The sequence below is a fragment of the Macaca nemestrina genome, chromosome 14 (genome assembly GCF_043159975.1).
Source record: "Macaca nemestrina isolate mMacNem1 chromosome 14, mMacNem.hap1, whole genome shotgun sequence".
NCBI classification, from domain to species: Eukaryota; Metazoa; Chordata; class Mammalia; order Primates; family Cercopithecidae; genus Macaca; species Macaca nemestrina.
In genome coordinates, this window is record NC_092138.1 from 27,314,922 (window position 1) to 27,331,591 (window position 16,670).

Here is a 16,670-nt window from a genome sequence, read left to right on the forward strand (position 1 = left end):
CTGTGTTGCCCAGGATGGTCTCAAACTCCTGGGCTCAAGTGATCTTCCTGCCTCTGTCTCCAAAAATGCTGGGAATACAGGCATAAGCCACCATACCTGGCCAGTTTTTTCTAATTCTATGAAAAATTACACTGGTAATTTGATACAAATAGCATTGAATCTGCACGTTGCTTTGAGTAGTATAGCCATTTTAACAATGTTAATTATTCCTATCCATGAGCATGTAATGTTTTTCCATTTGTTTATGTTGTCTCTGATTTCTTTCAATAGTGTTTTGTAATTCTCGCTACAGAGATCTTTCACCACCCTTGTTAGCTAGGTATTCCTAAATATTTTATTGTTTTTGTAGCTATTGTGACTGAGGTTGCATTCTTGATTTGTCTCTCAGCTTGGACATTATTGGTGTATAGAAATACTACTGATTTTTGTACATTTATTTTGTATTCTGAAATTTTACTGAAGGTGCTTATCAGTTCTAGGAGACTTTGGGCAGAGACCATGGGACTTTCTATGTATAGAATCATATTGTCTGTGAACAAAGATAGTTTGACTTCCTCTCTTCCTATCAGGATGCCTTGTATTTCCTTATTTTGCCTGATTGCTCTGTCTAGGGATTCTAGTACTATGTTGAATACAAGTAGTGAGAGTGGGCATCCTTGTCTTGTTCCAGTTCTCAAGGGGAATGCTTCCAGCTTTTGCCTGTTCATTATGATGGTGGCTGTAGGTTTGTCATAGATGGCTCTTATTTTTTTAGGGTATGTTCCTTCAGTGCCTAGTTTGTTGAAGGTTTTTAACATAAAGGGACGCTGAATTTTGTTGAAAGCTTTTTCTGTGTCTATGAAGACGATCATGTGTTTTTTGTTTTTAGTTCTGTTTTGTGATGAATCACATTTATTTATTTTTGTATGATGAACCAACCTTGCATGCCAGGAAAAAAGCCTACTTGATCATGGTGGATAAGTTTTTTGATGTGCTGCTGGATTCAATTTGCTAGTATTTTGTTGATAATTTTTGCTTCTGTGTTCATTAGGGATATTGGCCTGAAGTTCTCTTTTTTTCATTGTGTCTCTGCCAGGTTTGGTTATGAATGATGCTGACCTCATAAAATGAGTTAAGGAAGCATCATTCCTCACCAATATTTTGGAATATTTTCAGTAGGATTGGTACCACCTCTTATTTATATGTCTAGTAAAATTTAGCTGTGAATCTCTCTGGTACAGGGCATTTTCTTGTTGGTATATTTTTTTATTACTGATTCCATTTCAGAACTTGCTATTGGTCTGTTCAGGTATTCAGTTTCTTCCTGGTTCAATCTTGGGAGGTTGTATGTTACAAGGAATTTATTGATTTCTTCTAGGTTTCTAGTTCTTGTGCATAGAGGTGTCCCTAATAGTCTCTGAGGTTTTTCGTTTTTTGTTTTTTGTTTTTTCCATGGGGTCAGTGGTAATGTCATCTTTGTCATTTCTGATTGTGTTTATTTGGATCTTCTCTACTTTTTCTTTATTAGTCTAGCTAGTGGTCTATCAATCTTACGTATTTTTTCAAAAAACCAACTCTTAGTTCCATTGATTATTTTTTATTATTCTACTTTAAGTTCTGGGATACATGTGCAGAACATGCAGGTTTGTTACATAGGTATACATGTGGCATGGTGGTTTGCTGCACCCATCAACCCATCATCTACATTAGGTATTTCTCCTAATGCTATCCCTCGCCTAGCTCCTCACCCCCTAACAGGCCCTGGTGTGTGATGTTCTCTTCCCTGTGTCCGTGTTTTCTCATTGTTCAACTCCCACTTACGAGTGAGAACATGCAGTGTTTGGTTTTCTGTTCCTCTGTTAGTTTGCTGAGAATGATGGTTTCCAGATTCATCCATGTCCCCACAAAGGTCATGAACTCATCCTTTTTTATGGTTGCATAGTATTCCATGGTGTATATGTGCCACATTTTTTTTATCCAGTCAATCATTGATGGGCATTGTGGTTGTTTCCAAGTCTTTGCTATTGTGGATAGTGCTTCAATAAACATACGTGTGCATGTGTCTTCATAGTAAAATGATTTATAATCCTTTGGGTACATACCCAGTAATGGGATTACTGGGTCAAATTGTATTTCTGGTTCTAGATCCTTGAGGAATCGCCACACTATCTTCCACAATGAAAGAACTAATTTACACTCCCAACAGTGAAAAAGCATTCCTATTTCTCCACATCCTCTCCAGCAAAAGTTTTCTGACTTTTTAATGATTGCCATTCTAACTAGCATGAGTTGGTATCTTATTGTAGTTTCGATTTAAATTTCTCTAATGACCAGTGATGATTAACTTTTTTTCATATGTTTGTCGGCTGCACAAATGTCTTCTTTTGAGAAGTGTCTGTTCATATTCTTTGTCCACTTTTTGATGGAGTTGTTTTTTTCTTGTAAATTTGTTGAAGTTCTTTATAGATTCTGGATATTAGCCCTTTGTCAGATGGATAGATTGCAAAAATGTTCTCCCATTCTGTAGGTTGCCTGCTCATTCTGATGATAGTTCCTTTTGCTGTGCAGAAGTTCTTCAATCTAATTAGATCCCATTTGTCAGTTTTGGCTTTTGTTGCCATTGCTTTTGGTGTTGTAGTCATGAAGACTTTGCCCATGCCTATGCCCTGAATGGTATTGCCTAGGTTTTCTTCTAGGGTTTTTATGGTTTTGGGTTTTATGTTTAAGTCTTTGATCCACCTTGAGTTAATTTTTGTATAAGATGTAAGGAAGGGGTCCAGTTTCACTCCTCTGCATATGGCTAGCCAGTTTTCCAAACACTATCAAATAGGAAATCCTTTCCCTATTGCTTGTTTTTGTCATGTTTATCAAAGATCAGGTGGTTGTAGATGTGTGGCATTATTTCTGAGGCCTCTGCTCCGTTCCATTGATCTATATATCTGTTTTGGTACCCATACCATGCTGTTTTTGTTACTGTAGCCTTGTAGTATAGTTTGAAGACAGGAAGTGTGATGCCTCCAGGTTTGTTATTTTTGCTTAGGATTGTCTTGGCTATGTAGGCCCTTTTTTGGTTCCATATGAAATTTAAGATAGGTTTTTTCTGATTCTGTGAAGAAAGTCAATGGTAGCTTGATGGGAATAGCATTGAATCTATAAATTACTTTTGGCAGTATGGCCATTTTCACAATATTGATTCTGCCTATCCATGAGCATGGAATGTTTTTCTATTTGTTTGTGTCCTCTCTTATTTCCTTGAGCAGTGGTTTATAGTTCTCCTTGAACAGGTCCTTCACATCCCTTGTAAGTTTTATTCCTAGGTATTTTATTCTCTTTGCAGCAATTGTGAATGGGAGTTCACTCATGATTTGGCTTTCTGTTTGTCTATTATTGGTGTATAGAAATACTTGTGATTTTGCACATTTTGTATCCTGAGACTTTGCTGAAGTTGCTTATCAGCTAAAGGAGATTTGGGGCTGAAACGGTGGGGTTTTCTGAATATACAACCATGTCATCTGCAAGCAGAAATAGTTTTACTTCCTCTCTTCCTGTTTGAATACCCCTTATTTCTTTCTCTTGCCTGATTTCCCTGGCCAGAACTTCCAATACTGTGTTGAATAGGAGTGGTGAGAGAGGGCATCCTTGTCTTGTGCCAATTTTCAAAGGGAATACTTCCAGCTTTTGCCCATTCAGTATGATATTGGCTGTGGGTTTGTCATAAATAGTTTTTATTATTTTGAGATACATTCCATCAATACCTAGTTTATTGAGAGTTTTCGGCATGAAGGGTGTTGAATTTTATTGAAGGCCTTTTTTGCATCTATTGAGATAATCATGTGGTTTTTGTCATTGGTTGTCCAATGACTCCATGTTTAGCCCTCATTTCAGGAGGGCAGCCTGGCCATCAGATTGCTCCAGCCAATTGGCAAAATACTTCTGTCATGGGGACATGCAAGATCGGATAATCAGAATGGTTCTGCTACATTGATTTGTTTCTATAAGCACAGGTCCCACATACCCGAGGAGTGGCACTGCTCCTTCACAGCACTTATATAGTCTGAAAGTATGCTGTTCATGAGTTTATTTGCTTACTTCCGAGTACTTCCCTGCTACCAGTAGAATGTAAGCTCTGTGAAGAGGTTGACCTTAGCTACTTTGTTTGTCACTGGATGTTCAATGACAAATCAGTTCCCAGCAGAGAAAGTATTCAATGAATATCTGTTGAGGAGATAAATGAATTACTGCATGAAAGAATGTATTTAATTACAGACTTCTCCTCTTGACTGTAAGCTCTCAAGACAAAGTATTCTGCTTTATACATCTTGGTCCTCATGCTGGCATACTGCCTCCCATATGAGGAGGCATAAAATCATTATCTTTGAATGCATAAATAATTAAATGAACAAACAGATGAATGAGTGAATGAATGAACATATGCTATCTACACTAGGCATTCTTAATTTTATCCTCACATTAGAATCACTGGGGAACTTTTAAAAACTGCAATGCCCAGGACCAATTAAACTAGAATCTGTGGGGGTGTGCCCCAGGCATGAGTATATTTTAAAGCTCTTTAGGCAATTCCAAGTGCACAGCCATAGTGGAGAATAGGGTGACCAGCCACCAGGTTTATTCAGGATTGACACATCTCCCAGAGTGCCGGAATTTAAATGCTAACACTATGACTACACTGTGCAAGCCTGGATGGCTGGTCACCCTAGCTGAGAACCACTGATCCGAACTGTCACCCACGGCCATTCTTGAGTGATGTATTTTCAATGTTTGAAAGTCAAGATTCGTTGGTTTCACGCTTTCATTTGACACTTGCCTAATTACATTCAGGCCTGTAGCTCACCTTGACCTCAATAACTGCTTCCTGCTATGTGTCCCTGTTCAGGCTTGAGCTGCTATTATTGACTTGAGTGATATACTAATTTGTAACATACAAATGGCAAAGGGAATGATTAAACCTTTCCAGCAAGTCAGCACCAACCAGTAGACCAGCCAAAGAAGCAAAGGAACACCTAAAGTGCTACCTTTCCAAAAGCAATCGCAATGAGCCTTCACTTCTTTTCCTCCCCAAATTGATGACAGTATATTTTGACACATTTCTACTTATCACTTGTGTATGCCAGTTACCCTGGTATGAGTGTGCAGTCCCTGTTGTTACCTGAGGAGATAATTTTTAATGGAAAATTCCAGGTGAAAGCTGAAATGATATTCATCATTGTAAACACTAATAAATTTACTTCAAGTATGTGGTCAATAATAAGGGCATTAACGTGTGGACACCAGAATCAGAAATGCTCTTCAACCTATGAAGGGAACAGAGCACCACAGCTCTCAAGGGCCTTGTTACTCAAAGCATGGCCCCAGATCAGCAGCAGCGGCCTCATCTGGGAGCTTGTTAGACACACGGAACCTTAGGCCCCACCCAAGAGCTACTGAATCAGGTCTGCAGCTGGGGCCCAAGAACCTGTGTCTTAAAAAGTTCTCCGAGTTGTACTTACGCATGCTAAAATTTGATAAGTATTCACTAGCAAATATTTTTTGCCTAATGTATAATGTCAGTATCTCGGAGCCCAGAGGGAAGAGGCGAGGGTAAGCAGGAAAGGAGGCACACAGCGCAGTAGTTCCCAGCCTCTGCTGCATATTGGAAGCACCTGGAGAGCTTTAAAAATATCCACGTCTGGATCCCATCCCAAGCAACATGATTTAATTGCTATGGGATGCACCCTGAGCAAAGCTTCCCAGGTGATTCTAATGTGCAGCAAAGTTTGGGAATCAGTGATCTGAGTTAACCACCAGGAACCCTGCCCCCCTCCTCATTGTTTCCGGCCTTGACTGCTGGAGAACCCAGAGGAGTGAACAGCGTACACATTTGCTATCTTTCTTTCCCAAACATCAGAAGCAACAATGATGAAGAAGAATTCTCCGGATCTGACTCTCACCTCTGGTTGGATGAATACTTGTTACACTTACCCTGTTAGTAGCTGTTTTATCTTTGACTATTCCACCTTCCTGGATCTCAGTAGTCTCATGTGTTTCAGTGAGACAGGAGACAATAAGACCCAGTCCCTAGATTAATTGGGATGTTACATATGACATGTGGAAGTGCCTAATACTTTGCCCAGCACATGTATGATGTTTAAAAACTCTGAGCCAAGGAAGATTGTGTCTTTATCCTCCTCCCTGATCATGAGATATCCAGCAGCATGAAGCTGGGCAAATATTTAGAGGTGTCTCTTCTTCAGTGAACTAAGGGTGTTGGTGAATTGTGAAAAACCTGTTTACACATGAATTCACTTATACAATATCATTTCAGTCTCACACCCCAGCCACGCAAACTGGATAATATTTATTGCCTCCATTTTACAGATGATCCACAGTGGCTGAGAGGAGTCCATACAGCCACAGGGACTCTCACTTGGACCTCCTGCCTGGAGCCTAATGTTCCTTTAGTTACTGCACTGCCTCCATTTCCAGCTTCCCCTCCAGCTGCTTGGCAGGCTGCCTCTGTGGGCAGGATGCATTCACCTAGGCGAGCTCTGGGCTGATAGAACTTCCTGTGATGATAGAAATGTTCTATATCTGTGCTTTCCAGTTCAATAGTTACTAGCCACATGGAACTATTAAGTTATTAAAATGTGGCTAGCCTGACTGAGGAATTATAACTTTAATTTTCTTTAATTTTAATTAATTTAAACTTAGCCATCTGTGAACCGCACAGCTCTAGAGACAGAATCTGGAGAAAAATGAGAACCTGAGAAATAGTTCCAATGGCTTCTACCCACAAATCAAAGTAAACCTAAGCCACTGGTTTTCCTCTCTGTTAAAGGACCTTCCTAACTCTTTTTCAGGAAAATGGCAAGTTGGTACACTAGTTGATGAGAGCACCCTTCCCATGCAAAATACTATTCAAGGGATGCCTTGAAACTAGTGATTGGCCAGCAGAAGCAAAATGTGTGGTAGAGCAGAGCTTCTCGAAATTGAGTGTGCACACAAGTCATCTGGGATCTTGTGAAAACACAGATTCTGGTTTAGTAGGTCTGGGACAGGGCCTGAGGCTTGCATTTCTAACAAGTGCCAGGGTGGCGCTGCTGCAGCTGCTCTGTGAACCACACTTTGCCTAGCCAGACTGTAGAGCAGTGCTGCTCACCAGGCCAGTTTTGCTCCCTTCACACATGGGGGCATTTGGCAATGTCTGAATACATTTTTGAGCATCATGTCTGGGAGGATGGGGATGGGAAGTGCTATTGACATCTACTGGGTTCAGTCAAAGTGTGCTATTAATAATCTACAATGAACTTGTATGCATGCATCAAAATATCACATGCACACCATAAACATGTATAAGTATTATATATCAAAAAAGCATGGAGCTTCAAAGACCCTTTTTAAAAAGCTAACACAGTGAAACCCCGTCTCTACTAAAAAATACAAAAAACTAGTCGGGCGAGGTGGCGGGCGCCTGTAGTCCCAGCTACTCGGGAGGCTGAGGCAGGAGAATGGCATAAACCCGGGAGGCGGAGCTTGCAGTGAGCTGAGATCCGGCCACTGCACCCCAGCCTGGGCGACAGTGCGAGACTCCGTCTCAAAAAAAAAAAAAAAAAAGGTTAAAAAAAATTTGTAATAATAATCTATAATATACAGGAGAGCCCCGTGACAAAGAGTTACCCAAAATGTCAATAACACCAAGTTTGAGAAACCTGCTGGATAGCCAAGTCGGTTCTTCGGGAATAGGGGCATTAATGGCAGAGGGATGGAGCAGGTGCTCTTGGTGTAATAACTGATCGTTGTTTTCTCTCTTCCACTCTTTTTCTCCCACTTGTCCTCACACAGGAGCCAATGCCTCGGCCCCAGACCAACTGAGCTTAGCTTTAGCCTGGAACAGAGTTGACATCGCTCGCAGCCAGATCTTTATTTACGGGCAACAGTGGCCGGTAGAGTATATGTCGTCACCCGTGAAAAGCCCACTTTGGTTGGGCAAGGGTATTTGTTTAAGGAGCCTCTGAGATGGGCTCAGAAAATGATTGCCTTTTCTTTAAGATGGAACGTGTTCCTTGGCAGCCAAGTCCCTGTCCTGGGCTCCTTTTCTCATATTTAGGAAAGCACCGCCATCTAGTGGAAATTTTGACTGAACACAACTCCAAATATTTCCATCTCTGTGAGTTGTCTTTAATAGCAATTTTCAGCTGCAAATGATGCCATTTATTTGAATACACCTGAAAAAAATATAAGACAAAGCTGTATTAAAATTAAGGAAGAGGTAGAATTGTTAATTTGCTTCTGATTGTCTTTGATAGAGGCAAAGGGAAGAGGTTGCTGCCCAAGTGGTGGCAGCCCCCGCTGGTTTATGGCTGGGTCACACCTCAGGATGCAGAATTAGCAGGCCTCCCTGTGCAGGCACCATCTGGTCCTGGTAGCTGAGCACAGGTCCTCCCCATTTGCAAAGAACAACATGAGGAAACCAATGCTTTATATAACTGTTCTTGGTTTGCTTCCCTCAATTGACTCTACCAAAAATAAAAATTTGAGAGATTGGCCATCAGGTGGTATATGTATGCGTCCACAGGAGGCAACCCAGCAGCCTGAAACTTGATGTCTGTGCTTGGAATCACAGCACTCACTGGCAGGCCTTATCTTACTACTTCCTTTCCCCTAGAGAGTCTCTGCCTGGGCTTGAGCCCTGTCTTCACTCAGTGCTGGTGGATTGCTAACATGGAAAGATTTGTTAGAGTCTAGACCCTGTGACATTTTTGTGAAATGAATTGAATAAAAATCTAAGCCACTGGCAAATCCAGAAAGTAGGCTGGTTGTTCTGCTTTGTTCTGTTTTGTTTTGTTTTGTTTTTCAGTTCAGTGACATCTTTGTGGTCTTGTTTCTACACAGAGACCCAGCATTGATTTAGGGCCTTTAGTCTGTTGACTTGGGACCCTCCTCTCAAGTCGGCCTGTGGTCTCCCTCAGAGCCTAAGGATAACAAAAATGAAGACAGCAAAGTACCCCCTTTGACACTTCACTGGTGTTGAGACGTTTGATCAGATAATTGCAAGGGGAAAAACCTTGTGAACACTTGCACCTTCTTGAGATCCAGAACAAGAGATTCAGGGAAGAAATAGTTTTTTGGAACTAGAAATGCTTGACTTTTATTTGCAAAGACAGGCCCCCAAACATGGGAGAGGTGTGGCTGTCCCAAAAGTGAATCTGTGAACAGTCTTGCTAGCATGTTCTTAGATGTGATGAAGGTTTACCAGATGTCAAAGGCATCCCTTTCTAAGCTGTTCAAGTGAGCACTAAAGAACTGCAGTCCTAGATGGACCCTGGGGCAGACTAACTCAGCGACTTGGTTTGCAGGTGGGATCTCTGGAGCAAGCCATGTTGGATGCCTTAGTTCTGGACAGAGTGGATTTTGTGAAATTACTCATAGAGAATGGAGTAAGCATGCACCGTTTTCTCACCATCTCCAGACTAGAGGAATTGTACAATACGGTAGGGCCAAACTAAGGCACTTTTTATTTTCTTTTTTGTTCGTTTGTTTTACCTCCTCCTGCCCCCCATATGCCTGTGATTCTCTTCCCTTCTCCTCTCCAAATGCATGGTTCATTGATCATAAATACTCCCTTAGACCTACATAGATGACAAACACCAAGTCACCAAGATTCCGCTTGTTTTAATTGCTCAGTTGTCAGCATCTAAGGCAAAAAGTTGTGTGATAACCTGAGTGTGTCATTCTCATATTCTTACACAAAACCACAAGGCTCTGGAAATGAGAACACAGTTTGTTCTGTAAGGCCAGAGGGTGTTAGAGGCAATTAGCAAAGGAGGATTGATTTAACTCTAAGCATCAAAAAAGGCCAATTAAGTATCCTACACCATTTTGTTATCCTCAGAGCTATGAAGTTCATTCTTCATAGTTCAGCTATAAAATGGAATAAAAGGTAAAATATCTCTTTGGAGTTACTCAAAAATTTTGGGTTTGTTTGTTTGTTTGTTTGTTTGTTTGTTTTTTAAGCTTAGTAATGATTTGGTAATTTACTCACTAGGGATACCAAGGAGTAATCGTAGGTAAAACTACTGTTGATGAAGTTATTGAGAGCATTCACACTCGTTAAGTGCATTGGCTCTGAGCTCATACTAAAATCCAGTGAAGTTTAAAGAGCAGAAATTTTTCCCCCATTTAACAAATGAGGAAACTGAGGCTGTCTTCGTCCATTTGTACTACAGTAACAAGATACCTGAGACTCAGTAATTTATAAACAACAGAAATTTATTTCTCTGGGTTCTGGAGGCCGGAGAGTCTAAAATCAAGGCTCTGGAAAGTTTGGTGTCTCGCAAAAGCTGCTTTTCGCTTCCAAAATGGCACCTTGTTTTTGCGTTCTTCAGAAGGGACAAACGCTGTGTCCTCACAGGCTGAAGAGACAGAGGGCAAAAGGCCTGAATGTTGTGTGAAGCTTCTCTTATAACGGCCTTAATCCCCGTTACAGAGGAGGAACCCTCAGGACCTGATCACCTCCCAAAGGCCCCACTTCTTTTCTATTATTATTATTATACTTTAAGTTCTAGGATACATGTGCAGAATGTGCAGGTTCGTTACACAGGTATACATGTTAAATGCCCCACTTCTTAACACTAGTACATTGGAAATTAAGTTTCCGCATGAATTTTGGAGAGGACACAAACATTCAAACCGTAGAGGCCAAGGTGAATTCAAGGTCACAAAACTCCTAAGAAAGAAGCCAGTAAGTACCGAACCCAAGCTTCTGTCTCTGAGATTATTCTGCCCCTCATTTTCACAACATCTCTGTCCCATCACGCAGAGGGCAAGCAGGATGGAGCTTACTTCCTGTCCCCAGGCAGTGGTAGTTGTTAGATGGTACCACCGTGGCACCATCTGCAAAAAATAGAAACGGGTTAGCAGAATGGCTCCTGGTTTCTGTTTTCTCCACAGACTTTTCTTGGTTCAGCATACTGAGACTTTGAGGAAGAATGATGGGTTTTCAATTTGAAAAAATGAATAAATAGAGACAAGCGTTGAATGGCCTATCAATTAGAGAATCAAGGGAGTAGAGTAATTTATCCCAAAGACTGGGGCGGGGGGTGGGGGGGTAGGAAAATTCTAGACTGAGAAAGGCCAGTAAGTTTGATCACTTCAATCTGCTGGTGGTGGCTTCCCAGAATACTTTGTTGAGGATTATGGAACAGTAAATAGCCTCAGTAATAATAATAGCTAACACTGATTGGCATTAAGCACCATTTTTAATAGCTTTATAAACATTATATCATTTAATCCTCACAACAACCCCATCAGATAAAGTGATACTATCATTCCCATTTTAAAGATGATAAAACTGAGTCACAGTTAAGTAGCTTGCCCACGTTCAGAGCCGGTAAGCGGCAGAGGTGTAGAGGCAGGCACTCTGACTCCAGAGTCTGTAGGTTCAATCACTGCACAATCTAGCATCCCCTCAGTGGAAAAAGAGCTCTGATGGGCATGTCCACATGAATGGGTAGGTCATTGCAGCAGTTCATAGACCTGTCTAAATACTTGAATGGTTGCAAAAGTGCTTAAGAATTTGCCATTGGCTGGGCGCAGTGGCTTCCCAGCAGGTTGGGAGGCTGAGGCGGACGGATCACTTGAGGTCAGGAGTTTGAGACCAGCTTGGCCAACATGATGAAACTCCATCTCTACTAAAAATACAAAATTTAGCTGGGCGTGGTGGTGCATGCCTGTAATCCCAGCTACTCCAGAGGCTGAGACAGGAGAATTGCTCTAACCCTGGAGGTGGAGGTTGCAGTGAGCTGAGATCACACCACTGCACTCCAGCCTGGGTGACAGAGCAAGACCAACTAAAAAAAAAAAAAAGAAAGAAAAAAGCCATCACTATTTTAGATTCTCTAATAATCTAACCAGATTTAGCAAATAAAATGCAGGAATGCCCACTTAAATGTGAATTTCAGATTAACAACAGACAATTTTGTTATATCCCAAAGATTGCATGGGACATACTTAGGTTAAAATTGTACGTTGTTTATCTGAAATTCAAATTTAATTAGGCATCTTGGATTTTATCTCACGTTCCTATTCCTAAAAGACAATAGAATGGCAACTTATTTCACTTTATATTTACCTCAAACAAACATCCATCTTTTTTACAAAACTCTTTTTTTCCCAAACAGTCTGTGGCTTTTTCTTTAAATCAAGTTGCAGCAAACTGTCATCCAAATCCAGCCTGCTGCCTATCTCTGTATGCGCTGCAAGCTAAGATTTTTTTTTTTTTACTTTTTTTTTTTTTTTTTTTTTTTTTTTTTTTTTTTTTTTTTTTTTTTTTTTTTGAGACGGAGTCTCGCTCTGTCGCCCAGGCTGGAGTGCAGTGGCGCGATCTCGGCTCACTGCAAGCTCCGCCTCCCGGGTTCACGCCATTCTCCTGCCTCAGCCTCCCGAGTAGCTGGGACTACAGGCGCCCACAACCGCGCCCGGCTAATTTTTTGTATTTTTAGTAGAGACGGGGTTTCACCGTGGTCTCGATCTCCTGACCTTGTGATCCGCCCGCCTCGGCCTCCCAAAGTGCTGGGATTACAGGCGTGAGCCACCGCGCCCGGCTTTTTTTACATTTTTAATGGTTGAAACAATCAAAAGAAAAATGCTATATTCTAAGACACATTAAAATAATATGAAATTTGACTTTCTGTGCCAATAATTAAAATTTCATTGAATCATGACCAGGCTCATTTGTTACATATGAGCTATGGCTACTTGCACATTTACTACAGCAGGGTTGAACAGTTTCAGTAAACACTGTGTGACCCACAAAGTCTAAAGTATTAACTCTCAGGCCTTTTACAGAAAAAGTTGGCCAACCTTCTTCTTAGACAATTTCTCATTCATGATGAGTAATAAACAAGTTGCGATGGCAAAGTGCCCAAGTGTATTTCCAATGCGGTCAATGGGGCCTATTGTTCTCCCACCCTCATCCCGGCCCCCGGCTGCAAAACTGGCTTCTTCCATCACATTTTGGCCCAGCTGTCAACAGAGTTGACAACCTCCCTTACAAAGTTTGAACCTAGAACCTCAAATACATTTGCTTGAGGGAATACAATTCAAAAATCTGCCAACGTGTTTGTTTAGAAGAAACAGGTATGGCCAGTGTGGTGGTTTATGCCTATAATCCCAGCACTTTGGGAGGCTGAGGTGGGAGGATTGCTTGAGGCCAAGAATTCAAGACAAGCCTGGGCAACATAGTGAGATCCCATCTCTAAAAATATTTTTTTAATAAAAACATTAGCCAGGCATGGTGTTGTATACCTGTAGTCCCAGCTACTCAGGGTGCTAAAGGGAGCCCAAGAGTTCGAGGCTGCAGTGAGCTGTGATTACGCCATTGCACTCCAGCCTGGGTAACAGAAGAACCTGCATCAAAACAAAACAAAACAAAAGTCACTGACAAAGCTTTTCATCTGCAAATGGGGACAATGTAAAAGAAAGAAAGAAAAGGCAGATACACTGAGCAACTAAAACAAGGTCCGTCTTAGTGACCTGCCCTCCACCAGCCAGAGCCCTTCCTTCCAGATCCTTCTTGCCTTGCCAACCAGAGCCCCTGACTAGCAAAACTGTTTGATTCTTCTTTATTGTTTTCAGAGACATGGGCCCTCAAATACATTGTACCACTTGGTCAGGGATGTCAAAAAGGTAAGAACCCTCTCGACTGCAGGTCGGAGGCCCTGTCTTGACTGCTTCCTGTGATTAGAGAGTGCCTCTGTTTTGCATGAGCTGCCAGAGTATTCCTGTCCCTATCAGGTGCCCCTCATTTTGGAACAGTGTGTGTGCGTGTGTCTTTTAACTCTGAAGCTTCTGTTCATGATGCAGCTGTGGTGTTATCACCAATCGCCGTGCTTTTAGATGCTTTCGTTGGACATAATGCTTTTGGGTAGTGGAACTCTCAGCTTTTCCCTTGCCAAGTGGATTTATGCCATTACCTGTATTTTTCCATATGCCCCTCACTGTTTGGGGAGCTGGTTTCCATGCTGCCTGACTGACCACAAGAGTAAATTTTCATTCACCAGCTCCTGATACAATGTCACATCTACCATTACATAGAGTGTAGTCAGTAAGCATAGCTCCAAATTTTCTAAAAACAGGGACTAAAACATAAGTATGCATTCCATTCTTCTAACATTCTATTTTTTCCAGAATACTTTTTCACACTTGTCATCTCATTGGATGGGAAAAAAGTGTTGATAGGTATGGATCAGGTAGCATTATTTTCATTTTACAGATGAGGAAGCCGAACTACAAGGAGATGAGAGCTATATTGGTGGTTAGTGAAGAGCTAGGTTTAAAGCTTAGTTTCTTTTATTAATAATGATAAAATAATAATAGTCATGAGCTAGTGATGACTAGGTATACAGCATTGCTGCATACTTTGAGTGCATCTTAACTCATTTAATCATCACAACAATTCTATGAAATAGAATTATTATTTTATTATTACAGGCTAGGCACAGTTACTCATGCCTGTAATCCCAGCACTTTGGGGGGCCAAAGTAGGTGGATCAACTAAGGTCAGGAGTTCAAGGTCAGCCTGGTCTAGTCAACATGGTGAAACCCTGTCTCTACTAAAAATACAAAAATTAGCCGGGTGTGGTGGTATGCACCTGTAATCTCAGCTACTTGGGAGACTGAGGTAGGAGAATCACTTGAACCTGGGAGGTAGAGGCTGCAGTGAGCCAAGATCGCACACTGCACTCCAGCCTGAGCAACAGAGTGAGATTCCATCTAAAAAAAATTATTATTTTATTATTATAATGTAGTTTTATTCCCATTTAAAGACAAGAAGAATGAGGCATAGGGAGATTCTGTTTAATCTTAGCCAAGTGCTTGTTCTTTTGCCCCATATTATCTCCTTCAGAGGTAGCTTGAGTTCTGAACCCTTAAACCCATCCCAGAAAGTGATGTTTTAATTCCAAAAAATAAAACAGAATATGGCACTGCCCCCGCCCCATACAGATGTGCCCATACACACATGCACACATATGCCCACTATCACCACTTGGTAACAATTGTTCACAAAAGTCCACAGGACATATTCAGAGAAAGCTACAAAGTGAAGTCAAAAATACAGTATGATTCCTTCATCTCACAGGAAGTGATTGGCTAGAATTGCCCTTAGGCATCGTGTAACCACTTATTTATTTTTCCTTTGAAAGGCCAAGCAAAGGCCCTGGGCTACTTATAATGTACCTATTCACCTGCTGGACCTTTGCTAAGAATGAGTAAAGGATATAAAAATAACACACAAAAAAATCAAAATCTCCATCCTTTGGCCCTTGCAAACTTTCCTCCCATCTCATGAAGGACTTTTCATCTGCTTGAGTGGGTGAAGCCTGTAGTTCTTTCAAAACAAGGGGAGAAGACACTATGCAATCTGTACTCCCAACTCAACAACCACTTTCCTGAGATTATATCTTTCACTGGTCTGCCCATTCCATGCCATCGTAGTAGATCTGCCTTCAACAAACCCATTTCTCTTTTCTTTGAACCTTCCAATTTTGTCTAATTCATCCTGGCTTAAAATTGCCTGAAAACTAAGAAGATTAGAAGTAGACACATTTGATGTGTCTTCTTCAGTGAGATAGTTGTTGCTCATGTTCAATCAAATGTTTTGAGTTTTTCTAAAGTAATGACTTGGGGTATTCTCTCCTTCCTTAAGTTAATCTCTGTCCCTGAAGGAATTGTGAGGTTTTCTAAAGAGACAGCTATGCCTTTATCCCTCAATCCCAGTCATCACCAACCCAAACCTTTAAAAAGAGTCGCTCATCCAGTTCAATGACCCAGCCTCCCAGCAATAATGTCTTGTCTGATTTTCAAAGGGATTTTTTTGCAGTTAGATTTCACTGAGTATAAATGATTAAAATCCCTCTCATTACTTTCTTTTCCCCATAGGACTCTGCTTTGCAATATTGTTTTCTCTTTTCTGAAGTCCCTTGAGCTGCCTTTTACATTTGCTCACGTCACTTGTATTATTAGAAGGCATGTAAAGTATCTCTAAGATAGGGTTTTTTGTAGCTTCTCAGCTAAAGATGTACCTCAAAAATAATATATACTAACAAGAAAGAACAGGATGGTAAGAATTTGGGAGGAAGAAGGATTAAAAGCAACTATTTTTTTTCCTTTTAAGTATGATCCAAATATTAGAGCAAGAAAATCATTATATAAGCATGCATTTACCATTTACTTACAAATTTAGTAACTGGAAAAAATGATAACAAATGACCAAGAATAGTACTGAACTGGCCTAGAAATAATTTATCCTTTTACCTGGAAAAAGAGACTGCCAATAAGACAGGGAGAAACAGAAAGCCAATGTTTAATTTCTTCCCTTGGGAAAAAGTAGAAGCAGGAAATGCAGAATTCATTATTTCCAGGATGACGGTAAGTATCCGACAATGGGAGAGCAAGAAAGATGAACAATGGTAGTCACAGGAGTCTCAGTGCCTACATTTTATGTCATATGGATTAAGGGAGCTGAAAATGAAGATTTTTGTTTGTTTGGTGTTTGGGGAAGAAGTGAATAAGGGAGAAATTAACATTGGTGTACAACTTTCTCAGGTGACTTTCAGCAATTTTCAGGTGACTTTCAGGTGGTTTCAAGTGACTGCCAGCAATTTAGGCCAATGAGATAATCAAAGGCTGCGAAA

General features: G+C 40.9%; 1 protein-coding gene and 1 long non-coding RNA gene across 27 annotated transcripts in view; one reads left to right on the plus strand and one right to left on the minus strand.

Annotated features, from left to right (window-relative positions):
• Positions 1-16,670, plus strand: part of LOC105498657 (transient receptor potential cation channel subfamily M member 3) — a 909,897-nt gene that overhangs the window by 784,432 nt on the left and 108,795 nt on the right. For all 26 annotated transcript variants that reach the window (XM_011770894.3, XM_071077680.1, XM_011770897.3 and 23 more), the window contains 3 exons: positions 7,819-7,919; positions 9,333-9,467; positions 13,612-13,662. In XM_011770894.3, coding sequence (XP_011769196.1) covers positions 7,819-7,919; positions 9,333-9,467; positions 13,612-13,662 — 287 coding nt within the window. The remainder of the gene's footprint in view (positions 1-7,818; positions 7,920-9,332; positions 9,468-13,611; positions 13,663-16,670) is intronic.
• LOC105498656 (uncharacterized) overlaps positions 10,565-16,670 on the minus strand; it is a 178,791-nt gene continuing 172,685 nt past the window's right edge. Inside the window, exons 4-5 of the long non-coding RNA XR_011612460.1 lie at positions 13,282-13,383; positions 10,565-10,869 (exon numbers count right to left, since the gene is read on the minus strand). This is a non-coding gene — a long non-coding RNA (uncharacterized lncRNA). The remainder of the gene's footprint in view (positions 10,870-13,281; positions 13,384-16,670) is intronic.